We start from the raw sequence: 23446 nt of genomic DNA, 5'->3' as shown, positions 1-23446 counted from the left end.
GCCAGGGCAGCAATGCTGAGGCCAGGGCAGCAATCCTGGGGCCAGGGCAGCAATGCTGAGGCCAGGGCAGCAATGCTGAGGCCAGGGCAGCGATCCTGGGGCCAGGGCAGCAATGCTGAGGCCAGGGCAGCAATGCTGGGGCCAGGGCAGCAATGCTGGGGCCAGGGCAGCAATGCTGAGGCCAGGGCAGCGATCCTGGGGCCAGGGCAGCAATGCTGGGGCCAGGGCAGCGATCCTGGGCCAGGGCAGCAATGCTGGGGCCAGGGCAGCGATCCTGGGCCAGGGCAGCAATGCTGGGGCCAGGGCAGCAATGCTGAGGCCAGGGCAGCAATGCTGAGGCCAGGGCAGCAATGCTGGGGCCAGGGCAGCAGCCCGGGAATGTGGTTCCTGTCTTCTCCTCCAGTGATCGGTGCCACCAAGGGCAGCAGCCTGTGTGTTCTGCAACAGCCTCGCCCAAGGTGCCGCGACTGCTGCTCCAGCACGTGCGCCCGCTGCGCTGGGAGGTGACCGTCGGGATTGACTAAACCTGATGAAGCTGGTAACACCAGCGTCCCCACATACCAGGCACCGTGACAGGGACTAAGCTGTGTGGAAACTTGTGCACTCAGCCTAGAGACGTATCTAAGCAATATACCCAACATCACATGGAGTCAACTCCTACGCTTTCACGGGTTTATGTCATAGAATGAATTTGCTTTCTTTTTTGTTCTTCCCAGCCCAGTGAAGCACTTCAGCAGCTCCACCTACTGCAGTAATACTTAAAGCCTCATGTTCCAGGGCCGAAGCCGATGCTGTTGCAGATGTGCACCCAGACCTGTGCCCTCGCACACAGACCCGCGTCAGGCCGCAGTGCGTTTCTTGATGTGCTTTGACTGCATGTTGGCTTTGCCTTCTCCAGAAATAGCAGTCTGGAGCCTTTATTAAAGGTAACTGATTTCAAAAGCAGAACTGTATCCAACTGCATGTGGTGCCATAGTGCAGTGCAAGCCATGGCAGCATTTGCTGGTTTTAATCCATGGGAACCCTCCTTTGGGGTCGCCTGTGTCAGCCATCTGCGTTTTAATCCGTGGTTCGGGTTTCTAGTGGTCACTACAACCTTGTAGCCGGTGCCCTGTTTGCTGAGCACAGGCGAGGGAGAGGAGCTGCTCCAGCACAGCTTTGCCTAAGCCACGCACAATCTGCTGGAAATCAACTTGCCCAAGGAGCTCTGCCTGGCCTTGGGACACAGGGGCTTATGTTCTCAGAAAGTCACATCTGCCAAATCTCACTGACTTTTGCCCTGATTTATATCTACTTTATACTCTAAGAAAGTTGTAGAACTGAAAGACTGAAAAAGCACCCCAGTGTATGGAAGAAAAATGGACTTCAACAGATGAGGAGAAGGACAGGGAGACTGTGTAATCAAAATATATTAGAGAGAGAGAGAGAACGCTTACAGCTCTCTTGCTTGTCCAGGCTGTAGGGAGCCTGTAGGACAGCAGTGGGGTGCAGACACTAACACTCGTTCCTGGCTCCTGGCAGGAGCTGGAGGGGAAAGAAGGAAGAAGACGTCACCGGGCTGTTTGGTGCATCCCTGTTCCTAGACCTGGCAAGATGAAGGCGAGAGGCTGCAGGAAAGGAGGTTTCTTCCATTTAACTGGATAGCGAAAGAGAGGATTGACAGGTAGGATTTCAGATAGAGACGTGACTTCAAAATCTTGCTAAAAACTTTTAAAAATCAATTTGCTTGTAAGACAAAACACGCACGGGGGTGCCCTTGGCTTGCCTCGGTCCAAAGCTACAGAAGGCTGCATGGTAATGTAGGGCTTTTCGTTACCGAGCCGGCTCTCTGCACACACACAATCCAGGTAGACGTTACACCTTAGAGCGCCGCACGCAGAACAAAGCGATTCATTTCTGCTACCGACGTGCTCGGAGGACTCGACTGCAGGCTATAACCTAGCGTTAAAAACCTTGGGATCATCAGTGTTCTCAGCAAGAAAGAAAACAGGCCAAATCCTGTAAACAATGCAGAGAATGTTTAAATATTGTAGAGTTTTAAGTGTAACTTGGGTGAGGTTGAGGTCAGGTCTGTGGTCAGAGCTGCTGCCATGTGCGCTCAGCACTGGTTTGTATGCGCCGGTGTGTGCCGGAGACCGAGCGGCGTGTTCAACACGAACAGGTTTAAATGCCGTTTAGTGAATTTGCCTCTGCGCACGTTGCTTTTTCTGAAGGTAAGATACAGACAGAGGGGAACCAGTGAGGGTCTCTGAATCAAATCAGAGCTACTTTTCTGTAAATCTCCAAAGAGAATATGCCAAAAAGTAAATGAGTATCAGCTGTGATTCTCCTACATATAGGGAGGCACACACACAATATTAAATAGAGGATTTGTTCTAGGATTTAATATACTCTGTCTTCCAGTATTCCAAGCGCATCTGATTTTGTTGGAAGATTTTCCAAATAGAAACATGATACTTTCACTTATTGCATTACTTTTAAATTTTGCAGAATACTAATGAATATATTCTAAATGACGAAGACTCAATGTTCAACATATACAAGCATTGCAGGATTTTCTCAAAGGTAAGCTTGTGTATCTCACCAGAACCTGTTGTAAGGAGTTGAAAAAGCAGTCTCAATCTTAGGAAAACTCTATCACCTATATGTAATTACAAATGGGTGTGAATTAAGAGCTATTGTATATTTTTTTGCTGCCACTACCTACTCCATGTTGACATTCTGTGTTTTATAAGCACAGTTCTTGTCACAAAACATTTGATGAAAATATTTTCCAAGGATTGAAAGAATTTGTAAGTATTGCAGTTGTGCTACCAAATTCACGTAGCAGGACACAGGAAGAGAAAAATGATGTATCTCAGCAAAGAGCAGGCAGAGGTAACCACATCGCTCTGAGACTCTTGGGCAGTTATTCTGCTCTTCCAGCCACCATCCCTTCTAACCCAGCTCCCTCCAGTCTATGCCTTTACTTCACTGTTCTTCCAACTGCTGATGTAATATTGTTTTGCCAAAAAATCCAGTGAAGGGCAGCGCCTGTGTCCTGACCAAAGTCCATCAGAGCCAGTGATAATTAGCAGCTGATTTCATCAGCCTTTGGTCTCAGAAATGCATCATTTTCCAGAAAGTGTTTGAAAACACTTTCTATTAATTATATAGTCAAATGATGTAATTTAGTAAAATGATGTAATTTAATAATAATATTTAGACTGTAGACTCTTTGACAGAAATCTTTTTTCACAACATAAACCTGCAAAGAGACTCTTTGATTCCGCCTAAATTTTGACTGAATTCAAAACACATTCAAATAATCACAATAATCAGCATTCAGCTACAAGCACACATTTCCTACCAGTTGGCCACTCTGGACAGAGCAGAGCCGGGTGCTGAGCCGGGTGCTGAGCCACGTGGGCACCCCGTTCTTTGGCTCGTGCAGCTCCGAGCCCGTCCGTGCCTCGCACTCACCCCTTGGTGTTTTACTTTTCTGATTTCTTGCGTGCCATGGACAGCGTGGCTGAGACACGGACACACTGCCCCGTCCACCCCCTCAGCTGCCTCCACCCAGCACCGGGGTGGACTGGGCGCTGGCCCCACTGCCAGCAACCCCATCTGCCTCCCACCCCACTGCAGCTTCTCGTTTTGGGGCAGCCCGCTCTGAACCTCGCCAAACGCGGAATTGCTAAGGACTGTGCGAAAATTAACCACAGGCGCTGCACTGTTGAAGTTCAACCCAGTAAAACACACGGGAGTCTTGAACCCCAAATTGCCAAAGCGAGCTGGTTTTCGAAGCGTTTGAGGCTTTGTGTCTGTAAGCGCAGGGTGCCCCAGGGAACACTGCCCAAGGAGGGACGTGTGGGTGTCAAATGCAGGTTGTTAAACACGGCCCCATCCACCTTTACCTACCCTGGTAACTGCAGACCTCCTGAAGACGTTGTCAACGGGCAGTGTGGGAGATGCAGGCGCCTCAGCCAGCTGTGCAGTGACACTGGGGGAGGCAAGGGCCCCCCTGCCATCGCACCCCTCCCCAGCTCCCCAGCGGGTCTCTGCTCACCAAGGCCAGAAAGGCATTTCCCACAGCCCAGTGACCAGCTGCAGCCACAGCCCGCCCGCAGGGAACGGCAGCTTAGGAAATATTCCCCTATCGGCTGATTTCACTTTCCAAAACACAAGTATTCTTTGCAGCTTATTTTAAAGGAGTGCTTGCAAAAACCCAAGAGCTCTGTTTTGCCCTCGTTAAGGCGCAATTTAACAGCATCATCAACGCCGTTGCTTCTCCGCAGCCCAAGGACAGCCACAACATCCCGGCTTTGGCTGCAGTGGCGCTGATCCCTTGTGAAATGGCATTTCTTGCCCACAAGGCTGCTGCCTAAACACAAGCCACCTATTTATTTCCGCTACCATCCACCTATCTGTCCAGTTATCTTCTTTTGTTTCATATGTTTAATTTTAAACCTAATGTCAAAACTCTGAGTATAAAATGAAATACATTTTGTTTAAAATACTCTGGGCAATTTTTATAGAACATCCTTTTGAAAAAAAAAAAGAAGTGCAGAGATCAATTTTTTTAAGTCCATCCTGCAGGCACCATCATTTAATTATGAGTGAGACATAAATTATGCATTTACACATTGTTGCATTTTCTATAAAATGGTGTGGAGATTTTTTTTTGTAGTTTTTGGAACTCTCTCTTTCTTCCTGGGGGCACTTTGGAGGGAAAAAAAACTGCTGCAGGCTATACATTGATGAAAAAATTAGCATTTATCAGTATAACACCATTATGAGACCAGCATGGCACTAACATACACAAAACCTAAATCTATTTTTCTGCTTAGACTTAGGAAAACCTGAAAGACTGTGATCTCACCAGGCAGAAAATGTCTCCTTGCAGTGTAAGCACTGAAGGTAATTGGGCAGAAGCAAATAATTTGCATATAATTGAACAAGAAATAGTAAAAAAAAAACCCACCCCAGCAAATAGATGAGCCAGCACCAAAAGGCCATTACCTGCACTGAATTCAACCGGCAGTATCCGTTCAAAGGAAACCTAATAACATGGGTCGGGTCCTGGTTCCAGCCTGCGTTTACGGAGTTGCACATGACATCGCCGGTCTCCGGGAAGATCTCTTCTATTAAAGCTTTCTCCCCGCTCAATGCGATTCTTTCCCCCAGATCTGGAGTCACTCTTACGACCAAGCAGTCACAAGGCTGGAAATGTTTCCTTTGTTCTTTCTCTTGTTTCCATCGCTCAAGTTCCTTAATCATAGGCTGCAGCTGGTAATACTTTGCTTCTTCATATAAAAGATTAAAGTCCTGGGAAAAAAAAGGAAAAGAGAGAGGGAGAGAGAAACTAGAAATGCTTATAGTTCTCTGGTAAAAATGAGTATTGTTCCTGTTTGACCTACTTAGGCTTATGTATTGTCAGCAAGAGTGCAAAGGCAACAGGTATCCACGTACTTTGTCTTCGTCTTACACCTACACAGAAAACCACACTGTGTTAGTGTTGAATCTATTTGAGCTGAACATGAAGTTCCCATTGCCCTGAATTATTCTTTCACTTACTATCCCACAAGCTCAATGCCAGAAGGATTTACTTTAGGATTAAGAAATGAAACTAACTGGCTGCAATATGCAAAGGCTGCTGATGTAAGAGGAGATGTCCTGAGCCCTAATCTTCGCCCTTGGCCTCAGATTTTCACTTCTGATCTTATAGCAGATCTCGGGATCCGCTGTCACCTCTTGCACACGTTACGAGACAGAGATGTCAGTTCAGCTTCACTTCTCACCTGTCTTTGCTGAGTCTGAAATTCAGCTGCAGCAGCTCAGCTGCCCCCTGCATTTCATGATTATTCATGTATTTCAAGCGTACTTTGGAGCCTGCTAAGTCATATGGAGGCAGTGACCATCCCGCTGTCTGGGGGCTCAGCTGTGCACTCCAACAACTTAAAAACCACTTCTTCCCAGCCATTTGTCCATCCCCTCAGTTGGGCTTCGGGCAATTCAGATTCCCCATTCGATCCAATTCCCAGCTCACTGATTGAGATGTCGTCTGTGCATCCTCTTCGATAACTTGTCATCAAATTTCCAACAGATCTTCCTACCTCAGCTTAAACACACGAGTATGTTGAGGCAAAGGGTGTCAGCAGCCCCCGGACCCAAGGAGGCAGCAGTGCCCACCAGACCAAGCCAGAGAAGAAAGAGAGGGGGAAGCACCCGGGGGTTACACCAGCCCCACCACCTCCTTTAGCCTCCTGAAGGATGGAGGAACAACACGAGCACAGCACCAGCTCATCTCTCCAAAGACCTGCTGGTTTCTTTCCTGGCTCTTACACCTCTTTACAGATGGAAATGCTGCACTGCAGGTACGGTACGTGACTGGTGTGGAGGGGGCTGTAGGTCAACACCTGGATATAAGGGCCAGTTCTCTACCACCGCAATGCCATGACATAAAATGACTTGAATCGTTTAGGCTGGAAAGAAGGGCATGACCAAGAAGTAATCAAAAAATGGGCACCAAAATGACATGAAAAATAGCAGCAGCTCTGCTACTCCAGGACTCAGGGACGAGGGGGAATCAAAGGCCAATGAATGTGCAACACAAAAATGAGCGACTCTTCATAGTGGCTTGGACTTAACCTGTAAAATCTGCTGCTCTGCAGAACCAAAGCAGTTAGCTGTGTTCAAATTTGGCAGCGCAGACCCACTGCAGGTAGTGGAGAGGAGCTCCTTCACCCCAGGGCTGCCTACAGCCTGGAGACGTATGAATATTCACAGTGACACCAGCAAAGTTACAAAAAAAGAAAAGGTTACAAAAGGGACACACAGTCCTTCACATCTCTTTGATGTATGTTAAGGCTGGGACAATATGTGCACCACTAATGGAGGAAAAAAGGACTGTAGAAACAGAGTGATAAGACCAAGTGGGAAGAAATGAGGGGAACAAACACACTCATGTGAAGGAGATGGAAGATGGAAAACAACACGAAAATTAAAGAAGCAGCCTTGTCCCCTGATGGAAGGTATTTTTTCCCCCTCCCCAAAATCAGCACTCTGCTGAACCACTGCTTTTCTGTGTCCACTGGCAAAGCTCCCTGGTTACTTAGCATAGGATGGGTTTAAACCTATGGGGATCAGTGGCCTAAATTAAAAAAAAAACACCTGTCCCAAACTTTCTGAAATCTTCGTGCAGGACACAGGAGCCACACAGGCCACTGCTCAACTGCAATTATTAGAGAGGTGTGTGCGGGGGCATATCGGACGCTCACTGGGCATCTGCTGGTCCCACTTATCTATTTTTTGAGCAACGGAAAACAGGTAATGCTAAGGAAAAAGGCAGTGTAATGCTGTAGAGTGAACCGGAGCATCCAGTGCTTACTGAAGGCAATGGAAAGTCTCCCACTGTTTTCAATAGCTCCTGAAACACCAGTTCTAGAATATCTGTGTTCATGGTTACTAGAAAATAACATTATTTGTAAGGCCAATCAATTGACTATGTGCTAAGAAAACTCAGCAGTAAAACCCAGAAGAGGTGGTACAGCCATAAAAAAAAACCAGCCCATTTCTGCAAGTAGGAGAGGTCCGGAGCTCCTGAGGCTCGATGCAAAGCCCATTATGGTCACGAGAGTCTTTTCAACCGACTTCACTGGGCTTTGGACTAGGCTGACAGCATCCTGAATCATGGGAGGTCAGTGGTCCAGCAAGAAACCAAGAAAAATCACTTTACTCCAAAGGTGATTCCCAGCAGCGAAGGTCCCTGCTCAGGGCCAGGGTGCCTCTTGCTAGACTGACAGGGAGATGGACAGTCCAGCCTCTGGTTGTGCTGTAGAGCAGCACAAAAAATGTTCATGAGCTACCATGAGCCTTCAGCTTCTTGTGGCTGTTGTAGGAACTAGTGGGGAAGGTCCGTCAGGTCACCCATAAAAGCGAGCAGGTAGGCAGGTAGGATGCACGCAGCCTTTCTCCATCCGCAACTGCTGGACAACACATAGATCTCAGGGGAAAGGTCAGCAGATATTTCAAAGATGCGGCTTTTTGCCTTTCACAGAATAATCTTGGGCTCGTTATTTGGTAGGAAAGCTTTTCTTTCTGGTGGATTTCACCTTGGCTGAGCTCTGCAGTCACCTCTGAGGAGGCTGCTGTCTTCCTGGGAGGAGAGGGGCAGTGTGACCGCAAGGCCAACGGTGCCGCTGTTCCCACATCAGTGCCCGTGGGTCAGCACGGATCTGCTAACTGCAGAGAGAAACAGCCAACAGAAACCATAACACCATGTCTCCCATGAACCTGATGCTGTTCTCTCACTATCACAGAGATCCTTTATTTTTATACCTAATATTGACTCCTGAACAGGCTGAAATCACTCTTTCTGCCCATTTTTCACATGTTATTCTTTGTTTGTATGAAACAACAAACTGTCATCCTGACTCAATGTTTCTTTTATATTTTCCTGCTGTGAAGATCTGACTCCTGGCTACGAGAGAAAGTTGCTCACTTTGAGGACAACTGCACCGTTTGCTAAGGTCAGTTTGAGAGCACTTACGATCAGATGCAAGCGCACTGATTTTCAAACAGTATTAATAAATCAGTGTGCCAGCCTTGTGGCTCCAATGCTACAGGTGACCTCTATAATCTATAGGAAACTCAGATGCCCTATGTGCTTGTGCTCCTCCCTTCCTTAAGATGGAGTAATAATATATACATTGCCTACATCTATTTTTGTTTGAAGATCCCTAACCAGGGTGTGGCAGTTGCACATCCCCCTGAGATCCAGAGTCTTCAATAGGGCAGTTGATGGCTCTTTAGCACCTTTTGTGCCCCACTGTGCCTGTCCCCACATTCACACCTAAGGTGGTGCCAAGGTGCTGACAGTCACATCCTCCCCTGCCCCCGGGCAGGGTGACTTCACCTCCACCCACTTTGAGTGGTCTTCTTGGAGCCACGGGTCTAAGGAGACTTCTCGCTGTCTAAGGAGACTTCTCGGGATTAGGAGCACCTCAAGCTCCCCATTTGGGTGAGTGGTTATTTTTCTCTACTGGATATATCCTGGAATGAGTCCTTGCCTAACCCAAGCAAGTGTGAGCCCTCACCTAACCCAGGCGAGCAATTATTTATCGTGGGTGCCCATGAGTGAGAGGCCTCTGGTTTTGTTTCTTCTGAGTGTATCCATGCATGTTGTGGATCCTCATTACTCTTATGGTACCCCAATAATTTCCTCAACTGATATTCAAACCTGTATTTTATGTTGTCAGAGTGCTAAATAATTGTATAAACCCTATTTCTATGCAGTTTATTTGCCACACTTTTCCAGCTAGAATAAGGTCTGTTTTGGAACTTGTCTGCCTAAAATTGACTTTTGCGGTGCCTTCATGACACAGGGAGCGAGTCTCAAATAAGTAGGGACAATAGGTCCTGGTTTTGCGTGAAGTTATGTATTGGCAGTGAAGGGGACAGATGCTGGTCATAAAGGTCCTGGGGAAACACCTCTGATGGTGAGGGGGTCAAGGCAGAGAATATTTGGGCTGCGGAGGAGGAGCAGCTCCTGTGCCAGGGTGTCGTGGTCCCACGCGTGGGACTCTGAACCGGAGCAGGAAGAGGGAGCCATAAGCAGCTCTGGGACGCTCGCCATGGGCTGGCGGTGAAGGAGAACCAAGCCAAACAACTCATGGTAATTTCTCAGCATGCTTCATGTGGCTTAAAATCCCCCAAACCCAGGAAAATTATATGAACTATTAGAGTGTTGCTTTCAGCAGGGAGACCTGTCATATACTAAACACTTTCAAGTTCTGGCTTATTAGTAGTTGGAAGTGTAATTAATATTCACTGTAAACACACCAGTCAGACTTGATAATAAAGAATCACTAGCCTAGGAACACATACCCCACTTTCTCTGCATTTCAGTGTTAACTTAGTCTGAAAACAACACTTAAGTAGCAAACACAATAACCCTGGTGCAGTACTAACATTCCAAACTTTCCAAAATAACCATCTGAGCAGCAATTCAAGTTGAAAAGCAACTTGCCTAACCTTGAGGCTAATAAACTGCTTGATTAAATTAAGGGGTAAAAACTAATAAATATTCAAAACACTTGATAATGCTTTGTTTGACATAAAGAACATTTAATGCAAGTCTCACTGGAAAACCTGTCAGGTTTTATACCTTAAATAGAGTTTCGCATTTAGAAACACCAAGTGATTCCATTTGCTGCCTTTGATTATTGTCTTCTGTCACTTTAATCATGCTGGTAAAATTACACAATTTCTGTGAAGTCAAATCCGTTTACAATGCAGTTTTAATATAGCTTTGCTGCACATTCTTCTATGCATTTTTATTTAGTTACTCCCTACCTAGCAATACTTTGCTTTGTTCTTGAGCCCTCATTAGCCTGGGGTTTGCTCTAAAGCTCTCCCAGGGAGGAACTAAATAAAATACAGTTAACCCTATGCAAAGAGATGGTCTGGAACAACGGACTGAGCCCGGGCACAGCGCCGGCTCTCCCCAGTCTCTCCCAGCCCTGCCAGCGGCTTGCTGTGCAGACAAGTCCTTGGCATCCACCGCACTCCCACCTCCAGGCTCTGGCTGAATCCTGCTGCTTTTGTTTCACAGCACCTCTGAAATCTGGATGCCGGTCGAGGCCACCATCAGCTCAACCTCCATCTCTTCCACCCTCTCTTCTCACGCCGTCTTGTCCCACAAGGTTGTCTAAACCTCTTCCACTACAGCAACTCGCTTAATAAATCCATCCAGCCCCTTTACTTGATCCATCTTACAACCCGCAGGACTGGTCTGGTGTTTAGCGTCACCCCTACCTGTGTGTTCTCTCTCATTTCTCTGTAACAAGCTCTTCTCACATCCACCCGTCAGCGCCCTGGCTCTCACCCAGCCTCACAGCACCCTGACCTGCTCCCCACAAACACCAGTGCTCAGGACAGCCCTTCTGGGCTGGAGCTCCAAAACCGCCCGTGAAGGCCAAAGCTTCTCCCTGCCTTGGGACTAGACGTGTGCTCCCATCGCACAGCACGTCTGCTCAACATTCAGTGTAAATACTCCCATGCCGGGGTCAAATACAATTATACCGGTAACTTAGGCAAGAATGGCTGAGGAGCGGCTTGCAGCACTAGGATCAGCTGAACTCCAAAGCTAAAGCCACCACAGCAACCACAAATCTGAACTGGCTCAGTCATGACTGGCCAAGTGATCCTGGCTACCTAGTCCAACATGCAAAGTGAAATCGCACTGCACAGCACGGGAACTTTCCTCTCCAGCAACACTCCACGTCCTCCAACTCTGAGCAGATCCCTGTTGCCATCCCAATTAATTCATAATTTCATCCTGGAGTTAGTGGTTTTGTTGAATCTTGTCATCTATAGCTGGGACACTTTTGTCTTCTAATTGTCATACATAAGGATGACAATGTTGCAAGTTTCGTAAGTGCAAAGCCAAATAAACAAGGATAAGAGGAGAGTGTTTAAACAATCGGGATTTGGAAAGCGACAACCAGCAGCATTATTTCACAGAAAACATGTACTGCTCCTTAAAAAGCCCTCAGTAAATCCCATTTCCCAAGAATATTTTGACATTCATAAATTGTGTGAAAGATTACTTCCTGAAATCAAAGTATCTGCATCGGTTGTATCTAACACAAATCCTCATGGGTTTGTTTAAGGGTGTTTCTTTTTTATACCAACAAGAAAAAGATTTATACAATTTAAGTCCTCTAAGTATCAAATCGAAAACATTTATTTCAGATTCTGAGCATTAAAGCCTGGTAAGTGCTACTTGCTGATGTTGCTTCTTAATTGTTGTTATACCCTGATAAGTAAGCTAAAAATGTGAGAAAATACAATTAGTTTAGAAAAACTGATTTAGCCGTAAGCCTCATTGTTTAACTTTTTATGGTATCCATGACAACCATTGGTCTATTTATTAAATAACAGCATCCCTGGTGTAATACACAAGTACTAAAAATCCTAACAATAAACAGTAACATTTAGTTAAGTATGTTTAGGTCAAGCACAGAAACCAACCTGCACCAAAACAAATGACAGAATGGGAGGAAAAAATGGATTGCAGACTGTAGCTTTCCTTACCTTAAAGTCATCTGGGAGCAGGAGCTTTGATGTCCTTAGGAAGCTTAATATATATCTGAAAATTTCACCATCTCGATCAATGAAATAATGTTGTTTTAAACTGTCCAAGACAATAGGCTCTGTGCCATTAAACAGACGACTTATTCTGAAAAAAGAAAAGAAAAAGAAATGGGCAAGAGACAAAATCTCATTACACCCTCAGGGCTTCAGAACATCCAGCCAATTTAGTTGCACCAATTCAATGTGCATAAGGTAACGCAGTATCTTAATTTGGTGACAAACAGGTGCACAAAGATCTCTGCCTTAGACACGCGTGTGCACGTGCAGACATGCTCGCACACGCCAGCCCGGAGAGCCCTGGCCCTGGGCTGAGCTCACGCTGCCCCCACTCAGGGCTGAGAATTAGGCCCATGACCCCAACACGGAAAGTGCCCATGAAACGCTCACCCCACGGCTGGCAGAGCCATTTTGGTGAGAACATGCATTACCGGCTCCGTTACACGTCCCTGTCCGCCGTGTCCTGCTAACAGAGAACTGAGTGGGTACCGGGAGATGGGTTCCTGGCCATGAGTTTTTCCTCCAGCTTGGCTGTCATTTTGATCAAACGCCATCAAAGCCTTTCCATGCTAGAGGAGTGACTGTCCATACACTGAGATGAGCTGCCTGGACCTGTCAGTGCTGGGTAAGCGCCCATCCAACGCTCAGTGTTTTGGGAAACAATCAACCAATGGCCCGTGCAGCATCGGCAGTGCTGCCTGTGGGACCACAGTCCCACCACCAGTAGTCCTGGGGATTAGAGTCTGGCAGAAGAAAGCAACGCGGCAAACCTTTCATGAGCAAAGAAAAAGAACAGAGAGCTGTAAGAGTGGGGGATCAGCTGGTTACAGGACTAAACTACCACATCAGCTCCGTGACTCCAGCTGTCCCCATGTCCTCAGCAGCATGGTCTGCAGAAACCAAACCGGGCATCTGCTGGGCTGCTGTTCCCCTCCCAATGCCTGGCTTCTCTCAGAACGCTTTGTCTTCCCATGAGAAATAACCCAACTGAATATATGTTCTTGAAAGGAAAATCGCAGGAGACAGACAGCAACGACCTATTAAGTAATTGAGTCCATCTCTCTGACAGTGCAGCATTGTTCCCAACTGCAGAGTGTCTCGTGTTTCAAAGTCGAGTCTTAAATAACCCTGCCACTGAGGAGGACTCCATTTCCCAGAGAGACTATCCCACAGCCTGCTGGATTTCACTGTCGAGCTGTCCCTCCAGCTCAGCTATGGAATCCCCGTGTCCCTTGCTGTGACCAGGGCAAGGCTTTCCCCTGCTGTGGATACAGAGCTCACCAAAGCTGCCCAAGGCAATGCCACAGCCGCAGCATCGCTGCCTCCCTCCTGCCAGCGTCCCAGCCCACCCCGTGCTTCCTGGCCCGGCACTGGATATGAGACCCCCAGCGCGGCGATGGGAAGGGGCAGGTTTGCTCCCCCCACAGCGCTGGGGCTTCTGCCTGCACTCCCACCACTGGCTTTGGGCTCCAGGATCACAACACGGTGAGATTTGCTCTCCACAGCTGCACGTCCATCTCAACTTTTAACTTGCTAATTTAGTTGCAAATGTAATTAACATGCCATTTATTTCTAAATTAACTGTGGAGATATTAAATAAAACTGGACTTAGCAAGTCCCCGCTGAATTCAGCTAAAAACTTTTGTGCAAGCTCCAGGTTTTCCTGCCTGCTCTCGTGACCAAGTCAACATTCAGCTGCTCTGAGTTACTTGTGAGAATGACCAAATGCTTCCCTAAACCCTAATTATACATTTACTGTTTTTCTTCAACCTCTAGCTTTTCAACAGTATCAGAAGACACCATCCAGTTTACACTGCAACATTTAATTTATACAATCCCATGGTTTGGTAAGCCTCCAGTAATTCATTATTTTATTTTTTTGTTGTTGTTATTTTAGGGCCATTTGCCTGAGACAGTTAAATATATTGCTTTGTATAGTGTTAAAATTTTATTCCAGGAACAAGACAGTTAATTTATTTCCTTAGACATGCCCATGAGCCAGCGTGCTGTGCTGGGTTAGACTGAAAGCAGAGGAATCACTGATAGAGCTTAAGGTTCAGTATGGTACATTTATTAAGTAAATTTGTGTGGAAGTTTTGTGATCTTACACCTAAACAAGCTGGGCTGTGGATTCAACCTCCTTCCCTTCGCTGCCCTCTCTGAAGTCAGCAAAGCAACGCGCCGGCTGCTGCTCCGTCCGCCGCGCGCATGGGGGAAGGTTTGCCAACAACGACAGGGCGCAAGGAAGACAGGGTTCACAATTTTAATGGGCTGCTCTTTAATGTAGTGAAGCATTTTTTTGGTAATGAAAACAAAACATGGATTTTGAGGCCTTTGTGGAGTGCCCTGAGCTGTATTTCTTCACCAGCGAAATTACTGCTGGGGAAAGAAACTTGTAGAGTGTTGAAAGACTTAACTGCCACCCCAAAAACAGAGTGATGAATAGTTTAAGGATTTATTTGACGTTTTAGGGGGCTGCTATGTTCCAAGAAGCAACTTCACAGCAGCATGTCGTAACACTGCATGTGCAAAGCACTCCTGCTTCTCCCTTCTCACCAGTGTAAACCATACCTGTAGAAAGCCCATCAGAAAGTACAACACACTGAGAGCACAAAGTGAACTCAAATGGCGGTTTCCAAAGGAAAGTTCACCTGACATGGTTATTCGCCACAGGTGAAGCTGTGGAAAAGAGCACAGTGACCAGGGGTAGCTCCACAGGCCCCACTGGGACCCAATGTACCCAGTGGATGGGTCTTGGGCAGCCAGAATGAAACACTGCACACAGAAGAGTGGAAGCAAAACACATACATGCTGTCAGAGAGCTGGCAAGTCAGCGGGTGCACGGAGATGGCAATGGTTTTGCACTGTGCAAACTTGTTGATGTTCTATCATAATTTAGGTTCCAGTACAGTTGGCGGCCTCAGGAAGCTGCTCCCTCCAATGTCCCACCATGTGGTGCGAGGTAAAGCTGTGGGCAGTGGCTGCAGCTCTCCGACTGGGCAGCAGTCACGCCGAAAATGGCTGTTTTTATGAGCGGTCATGCTGCAGTACTGTACTGGTAGACAAATTGGCTAATGGTGTTTTCAGGAGGCACCTGCTTACGGCACACAGGAATGGCGTCTCCAGTGATGTTTGTGAAGAGGTGGATGGCACAGGAAAACAGAGACGAGGCACGAAGAGCAGCACTTGGATTCTACAGCAATGGGTGAGCCTGAGCAATTAACGCTTCTTCAGCATTCCCACCTTTTGCAAGAGATGCTTCACTTCCTAATTTAAAAACACTCTTAAAACGTCTGCCCAAGATTTAATTTCCAGACAGGGAACAAACCAAGCCAGGATCAATCCAAGTAGTTGCAAACCTAGGGATGGCAAGCTTGCCTTGCCGTTGCCTCCACCTCCCTGGGCAGGTCCCGCTGTGCTCGCACCATCTTCCCAGCCGGCTGTGTCTCCTCCTGCATTGCTCCTGCCCTCCCGACAATGTGCTCCTCCCCACCACCCGGCCACTGCTCCGTGGTGCTGCCCACCTCGCAGAGCCCCTGCTCCTGGCCACCGCTGCACCAAGTCCCCGCAGGGCAGAGACACAGCGGGGCCGGCGTCCGGCCTCCCGCCCAGGTCTCACTGGCACCTTCAGCCCCAGCTGGATGCTCTTTCCTGCTCCTCCCAACATGCAGAACACAACCTGTTGATCCTTTTTCTACAATTTCTTTGTGTTTCTGTTGCTCCTGCTGAAGGCTTTTACATTTTCAATAATGTTTCGCCAAAACGCCAAGGGGCGAGGTTCTAGCTTTGTACCAATTTTACTATGATATTAAGATCTCCTTTTATTAGATTAAAAACAAACAATGCAGCCAGCCAACCCACAAGGACAAGAGCGCCAGTAAATTCTTTTCTTGGCCAGGGGAGGAAGCTGCATGCAAATACCTACAGACGGCTGCTCCTCGTAATGGTGGCAACCAATTTTCCAGCAGGCGAGCTCCCTGCAGCGCCTGTCGAGAAGGGAACAGAGCGGGGGCCTGCAGGGCAGTGACTCCAGCCCCCCAGCAGAGCTCACAGCACACCGTCTCCTTCAGAAATTCACCCAACTCCATCTCAGAAGCAGCCAAGGCTTTTTGCACCCCCAGCTCCCTCTGGAGCACCCTTGATCTCGCTGAGATCGTCAGTGAGCACAGCCACAGCTCTGCACGGCACACTCCTGCTGCTGGGGGGGTGGCACTTTAGGAGTTTTTGGGGTGGGAGTGGGTTGCTTTCTGGTTTGGGGCCAGTTCAGCCTTGGCAGCTCTATTTCTGAACAGGAAACTGAAGTTCTTTCTTAATAAATCTGGTTCCAGAAGCTTTAAGAGGAGCACCCAGTCCTGTGGGACCTGTGGCGCAACCAGCAGCCGTGGCTGTGGCCAGCGCCAGCAGAGCCCTCCGCTCAGAGCCCAAATGCCACGTGCCCGCCCAGCCAGTGCAGCTGTGCCGTGTAAGTAAAACTATCACAGCATTTCACTAAAAGTATTAATTTAAATAATTATGTGATTAATATTTAACTGTTCAGTGATAGTTTGTCATTCATAATTTAGTTGTTTACATTTATTAAAAATTGATTCTGTAGACACTTTTTCTGCCCAATGTCAAATCAGCAGGGAGTCCACATTTCAGCAAACTGTCATTAAAATGTGTCTCTCTCCTAATTTTATGTGAGGAGAGGGGAAAAAGAGAGAAATGTCTGTCCGTGGGCCCTCCAGGTGCATGGATCTATGCTTTACTCGGTGCCCTCGGCAGTACCTGCCGCTCCTCCACGCACCCTCCTGCTCCACTCAGCACAAACACGCAGTGAAGCCGACACAAGCTCTGCAGCTCTCCCTGCGCTTGATACGGTGGCTGTCAGTCGTACTTGGCTGTTGGGCCTTGCTGTGGAGCTGGAGGAGGTTGTGGGAAATGGCACAGAGAGGAGGAAGAGGGGTGTTTAGAGCTGGGACACCAAGCATGACCTGAAACTGCCCCATGGAACATGTTAGCCAGGTGTCCCAGGTGTACAAGCAGAGTCCAGTCATTGCTGCTGAGCACAAACAGTGCTGCTTATCTCTTAAATATTTGCTCAAGGTGGGTAGGATAGATACTGTTATCTGCTTGGAAGAGAAAGAATGCTGTGAACTGGAGCAGAGGTGCTCGAGGGACCAGAGTGCTTTACTCTGTGCCTGGCACTGCTGCCTGTGTAGCTATGTCTGTTGTAAGTCTGTTACTTGTCCCACCACAAGAAAGGAACTGCTGAAGAGAACAGCAGAAAGGTACTGCAGCAGCAGCACCCTGCCCAGCGGCGGCTGGGACAGGCAGTGGATAGCGCTGCCAGATCTTTGCAGTAGTGGTTTTCATATTTCCATTGCTCTTACTGTAAAACCGATTTGGTTTGTGCACAAGTTCCCAGCAAAGTAATGGAGAGGGCACCTGCAGCTGCTTTCCCCAATGAGGTGTGTTAAAAAAACCCCTAACCCGTTCAAAAAGCAGGCAGGGCTGGCCAGAAGAGGACAGGGATAATCAAGCAAAGCAGCAGATGAGTGTCTTCTGCCTTCTGGCCCGATGGTAGTTTCCAGGGAGAGATGTTAAAAGCTTCTCTCTGCCAGGACACATGCTCCCTCACGCCCCGTACAGCGAGGAACGTGGCTAAGGTTGCGTCTGGCTGCAGTAGGTTTTCTGATCTGCCTCAATTTAAAACTTCAGCTATAATTAGCATGAAAGTCCGTAAACAAAACTCTGTTGTATGTTTATACCATACCTTCATACCCTGTTACCTGACCGGTGATTTACAGCCCTTTTCCCACCATGGGAAAGCAAGGCTGAGAGGCACTGCCTGCAGCACGGGTCTGCGCACACACCACCTGCCTGGGGGACGGTGCAGAAACACCGCAGGCTTCACCCCTCCGGCTCTGCCACAGGTCCCTTCTAATCAAAGACAACATCTTGACCACCTCAGATTGCTTCAGGCGTACACTTGGCTCCAAAGGTGTTTGATCTGGGGAGCATTTTGTTGTAAGCATCTTTAAAATCCTTTATTTGTACAGTGATAGGAAAAAGTGTGTGTGGGGAAGTCCAAGTCTTAAATTGGGGGTATAAACTGCTGCTCTGCAAACTATGAAATCCAAGCAGCCGTGTGTGGTTTGGGACTGGTTCATGTGCCTGAAGACACACAGAAGTGCCCCAAAGGGGGTTTCTGCTGTAAGTAAGCCCAGATCAGGCAGATTTCCAGTCCCAAAGGGGTGCAGGCATCAAGCCTGCGGTGTTAGGCAGGTCACCACTCTGCATGTGCTTGAGTCACCTCCAGCACCAACTCCTTCTCCCACCACCCGTACAAGACCAGGGCGAGCATCTGCGTCTCTGCAGAGCAGCCTCAGGTGCCAGCGTCCTACAGGCATCGCTCAGCCCCGCACCCTGCAATCCCAATGGCACAAGTGAGACACGACAGATATTCAAGTACAAAACTGGCCTGCAAGATGGAGGTACTAAAGCGGGTAACCCCCAAACCCCTCTCAATTTTTAACAAGAAAAGAGCATCAAGTAGTATGGTCCAATCTGGGCAGAAGGATGGAGGAGGTAACTCACAAGGTAACAGGTTTATCCATCTCCAATTCCTACGACCTTCTGCTCCTGCCTTCCAACACTGATCCTGGAATGCCATAGGAGTTTTCTGATCCATATGCTCGCTTTGCAGTGCTTTTGAATGATATTACACTCATTAACTATTAAGCACCTGAAGGAACTGCAGGATCTATTACCTAGATTTAATACTTCATATTTTGCTGTTCAGGCTAGAATATCTATTTTTGCAATAGATCAGAGCTAGTCTATATAGTATCAACATGTATTTTTAAAAGTCAATAATCCAGAAAGAACATTATCACCTACCATGCGGAATTATTCTTAAGAAGTTCTGGAAGGATTTATTATTTGCTTTTTATATTATCACTAAAAAAACCAAAATTAGATACATAATGGATTTTGTAGTTAAAACAAAGCTATGGACAATTACGTTTTCAGCTCTCTGTTACTATCAATTAAAGTCCACTGAAGCAACAGGTAATAAAATCCACTGAAGCAGAAATTTCCTATTATTTTTGAAATACCACAAAGGTAAGGGTAAGAGATCCTACAGGTCTTTTCTGCCTGTTGCTAACAGCCAGTCTCCATGCTTAAGATGCTTTAGCAGGTGACTGTTGGATATATAATTTCATGGAAATATATATGTGTTTTTAGATTTTGATACATGACACTTATTTTTAAATTTGTACCGACAGTGTTGCCTATACGTAAATTAGCAGTTAAGACATAAATCAGAAATGCTAATCACAGGTAGAGAAGCCAGAGTCTCTTCCTGCAGTAAAAAGTTCTCTTGCAGCCAAGAGCCACCCTGCTCCCGCATCCATGTGGCCAAGGTCTGGAGGGAGGTGGAGTGATCAAACCATTACACGAGCAGCCAGTGAGGAGGGAACTGAGGCTCCACCACGTTCACAAGGGTATTAACCCTTCATCTCATTGGGATACTGGGACTAGGCCCCTCAGCACCGGCTGCTCGTCCCAAATTTATCAGCAGCGCATTTGTTCCCCAGGGCTGGGCTTCTGCCACCCGTCTCGTGGGGAGTCAACAGCTCGCGAGCAAAGCACAGCTTAGCCATGAGTAACAGCAGCAGAATCCAGCCCTTCGTCAGGATAATGATTTTATTTTGCCTTATTAAAGTAGCATTTGTATATTTTAGTGTGTTATTTTAACAGCTATAAAAGACTTCACTAAACAAACAGTTTCTAGTATGTTAATTGCTGTATTATGAATCCTTTCATTGCATTTGGCGTATAACCACATTTATAGGCAGAATAAGCAGACACAGAACAGCACTCATTCGCTACACACATCAGCATCCCGCCACATTTATTTAAGTCTTCAGTCACAAAATCCATTTACTTTGCTTAAAAAGAAAAAAAACGTAACTTTCAAATACAGGTAGAATTTGCATTTCTCCATTAAAAGTTCCCTACGTGCCACTGACATGGCTTGTTCATCCTTTGTAACAGGGACAGTGACAAACCACCCATTATTTCTGGATGCTCAGCCACACCATTTGCATGTGTTGGGTCTGGCTGAGCCGCTCTGGAGTGACATGACCAGAGCAGCGGCCTTGGCCGTGGCAGGTGTGCAGATCACAGCAGCCCAACGCCAGCCAAGTGGCTGCACTTACTGCACTTACTGCAGTTCAATACAGGCCAGTTCTGCCATCCCTCTTCCTAATGAGTAGTAACTACTTGTGGAGAGTGAGAGGGACAGAGCCTGGCTGACTTGCGTATTTTTAATAAGAGAAACCAAATAATTAGCGGTAAGAGCTAAACATTATGCCAATACACTGAAGTTCAGGTAACTGCACAGAAGTTCAGACGTTGTAGGTAATACCTATCTATCTGGGAATTCCTCTCTTCGTTTTAAATTGTGGACTTACATTTCTATTAGCTGTATTTCCAGGGTTATTATTTTTTCCAGTATAAAGTTCAGGTTACTTTTGCTCTTCTTGTATCTTTTACTTCACTTCTGTCTAAATAGTTGGTGAAGATTAAAAATATTAACATATATTTATATTGCTAAATGTATCCTATTTTTATTATGCCATTGTTGCTGCTGCTCTGATTTGAGCCCTACAAGGGTTCTTAGCATTTCACGTTTTCTCAATAGAGAATTTACACTATATTTTTGCCATGAAAATCAATGCAGGAACAAAAATTCTTTAACACTAAAACCCCCTTCCTGAACTAGCATCTGAGTTTCCCAAAGCATTCCCTAGTTTCCCAAAGGTCCCGATCCTGCAAGAACTGCATTTCAGTCCAAAATCTGTGGGAGTTGCGGGCACTCAACAGAATTAAGTTGTTAATACATGAGAAGATGCACAATTCAAATACAACATTCCTGCCTATACAAGCCTTTTCTTGTTATTCCTTTAACCATCCCTTCCCCCTAAACCATGGTGCTATGAGGGCCCTGATGAGAACAGGGTTGCACCAAATTCCAGCTCTCTTGCTCCTCACCTACTTGCTGCTAACTTCAAGTGGGACCTAACTCAGTAGTTTTACTAAGATTTTCACATCAGCCTAGATCTGGACATTACTTCCATTAACATCACCCTTGTGCAACTGGGCATGCTGGGAGGTTGGAAAACATGCAGATACTAGTTTTATTTTAATATAAATGGGCTAAATCCTCACTTACTGAAGTCAAGAGCAAAATTCCCACTGGGACTCAGTGAAAGCAGGGAAAATTTCAAATGGAACTCATTTACTTTTCAGGGTGCAAGTCTGGCCTTCCACATCCTTTGCATGTGTGGGTGCTGTGAAACCAGTATGTTTCAGCACATGGCAGGAGACAGAGGGATGGATACCCAAGGGCTGCACAACCTTCTATAAAATGTAAATGCTGGCAGTTAACACATTTACTTTGGTACCTGCTTCTTGTGCAAACAGCTAAAATATTTAATCTGCTTGAATCACAGCCCTTTACTTCTGATCCCAGATACACAAAAGCTGAGCTTTTTCCTATGATTCTTTTATTTATTTCTAGATCCACAGGAAGAAGTTCCCAGGCATGGCGAGCCTGAGACTCTGCAGCACCGTGCTGTCCAGGACGAGCAGAAACACCAGGAGACCCCGGTCACCACACTTGCCTCCGCTGCATTGGGACACTCCAGTGCTGCAAGAGGGATGATCCCAGCTGCTCTGGGTAGTGGTAGATCAGCTTTCTGCTCAAAAGAAACCGCCCATGCTGCCTGGGCATTTGGTTGGTATGCCAATATGCTAAACTCTTTTGTTGCTGAGAATGATAATATGGAAAAAAACAGCCTGTCCTTCATTCTTCCTCTCTTTGCTTTTCCTGCAGCCCACCCTTCTGTCCTCCAGGGAGTAAACTACATCATTTTTGCCCAGTCCCAGAATGTAAGACTGTTGCAATTATACTACTGTACAGACACCTCCAGTACAGCTCACACCACCGCTCACTCCGACACAAAGACATTGCGGGGAATTACAGGCAGACTGTAGCTGGTTATAACTCTCTACAAGCATGTATGTGATCGGGAAGTTGCGCCCGGTTCTCTTGATATGTATTTTTGTTATCACGCTTAAAATGATAAATCAAAGATGCTCCTGTTTATTCTTAGATTTCATTAATCTGTACCCAAGATATTTTTCCTGGCTGTTCACTTAAAGAAACCAAACATGTCAAGAATGATTTGTAAAAGCTATTTTGAAGGGAAAACAATTACCAAAGCCCATATATCCACACCGAGTAGGAAGACCTGAGTAACAGTTTTTGCTGGTGAGCCTGAGCCGTCAGCAGATGCAAGGCAAAAGTGAAGAGGAATTTCCAGAAGGTTTTTTGTTACTGCAGCCAGAGAGCAGGGACCGAGAGGAAGCCACTCGCTAACAGGTCCGCTGGGAAGAGCCCGGCTCCACGGCCACCTCCCCAAAAAAAGCGGGAGCCCCTTTCTGGGGGTTATTTAGAGGGGAGGACCCGGGAAGGAGACAGCAATACACCTGCTGCACAGAGGACACTTGCGCTACAGAATTAAGCTTGGCAAAAACTTTAAAATAATAAGAAAACCATTAACTGTTGGATTCTGGGGAGATACTGAAAGCTGAACCTGGCTTTTCTATGTGACTGTGAGAGATTCATTCTTAAATACAATACTATGGTCATGGGTTTGATTCTGGTCCCAGTGAAGTCAAGGCCAAAACATCCTTTGATTTAATTGAAAGCAGAAGCAGGCCCCCGCTTTAACCCTCGTGTCTGCAAACAGAATATAACTGGATGTGAACAGAAGAGGAAATGTGTTTGGAACTGGTTACATATCCATGTGTGGCTTTTTTTTCCCTCTCTTCTGTAAGATTAAAAGGCAATCATTGAATTTTTTTCCTCATTCAACAGCAGTGTTAAGTACTACTGGCCCAAATTCAGCCCTCATTCCCTCCCAAACAACCCCAGCAGAAGAAGAGGCCCCAGTTTCTCTCTATTGTTATCTACCGGTTCCCATGGAGTTCCACTAGCCAAATTCGTCTGTGAAATTGTATGTAAGTTTTGCAACGGCAGAACTTAGGCAGCAGTCTCCCGGAAAGCACACTACATTCCCCAAATGCCAAAGCTGCAGCCTTCGGTGTAAATTGTACTGGTACAACTTGCTGGCATAACACAGTATGAGACCAAAGAGGTTAAAAAGAGTCTCTGGTTTTCATTGTCCACTTTCTCAAGAGAGAGATTTGCTGCTGCAAAAGCATCTACCAGGTCTAAACGGATTACCTGCAGCAC

General features: G+C 46.7%; 1 protein-coding gene across 2 annotated transcripts in view; it reads right to left on the bottom strand.

Annotated features, from left to right (window-relative positions):
• KCTD15 (potassium channel tetramerization domain containing 15) overlaps positions 1 to 23446 on the bottom strand; it is a 44249-nt gene that overhangs the window by 3621 nt on the left and 17182 nt on the right. For both annotated transcript variants that reach the window (XM_082062971.1, XM_082062970.1), the window contains exons 3-4: positions 12079 to 12223; positions 5002 to 5307 (exon numbers count right to left, since the gene is read on the bottom strand). In XM_082062971.1, coding sequence (XP_081919097.1) covers positions 5002 to 5307; positions 12079 to 12223 — 451 coding nt within the window. The remainder of the gene's footprint in view (positions 1 to 5001; positions 5308 to 12078; positions 12224 to 23446) is intronic.

Source organism: Streptopelia decaocto (assembly GCF_964273445.1).
Source record: "Streptopelia decaocto genome assembly, chromosome: 11".
NCBI lineage: Eukaryota > Metazoa > Chordata > Aves > Columbiformes > Columbidae > Streptopelia > Streptopelia decaocto.
This window is presented reverse-complemented; position numbering and strand designations above follow the sequence as displayed.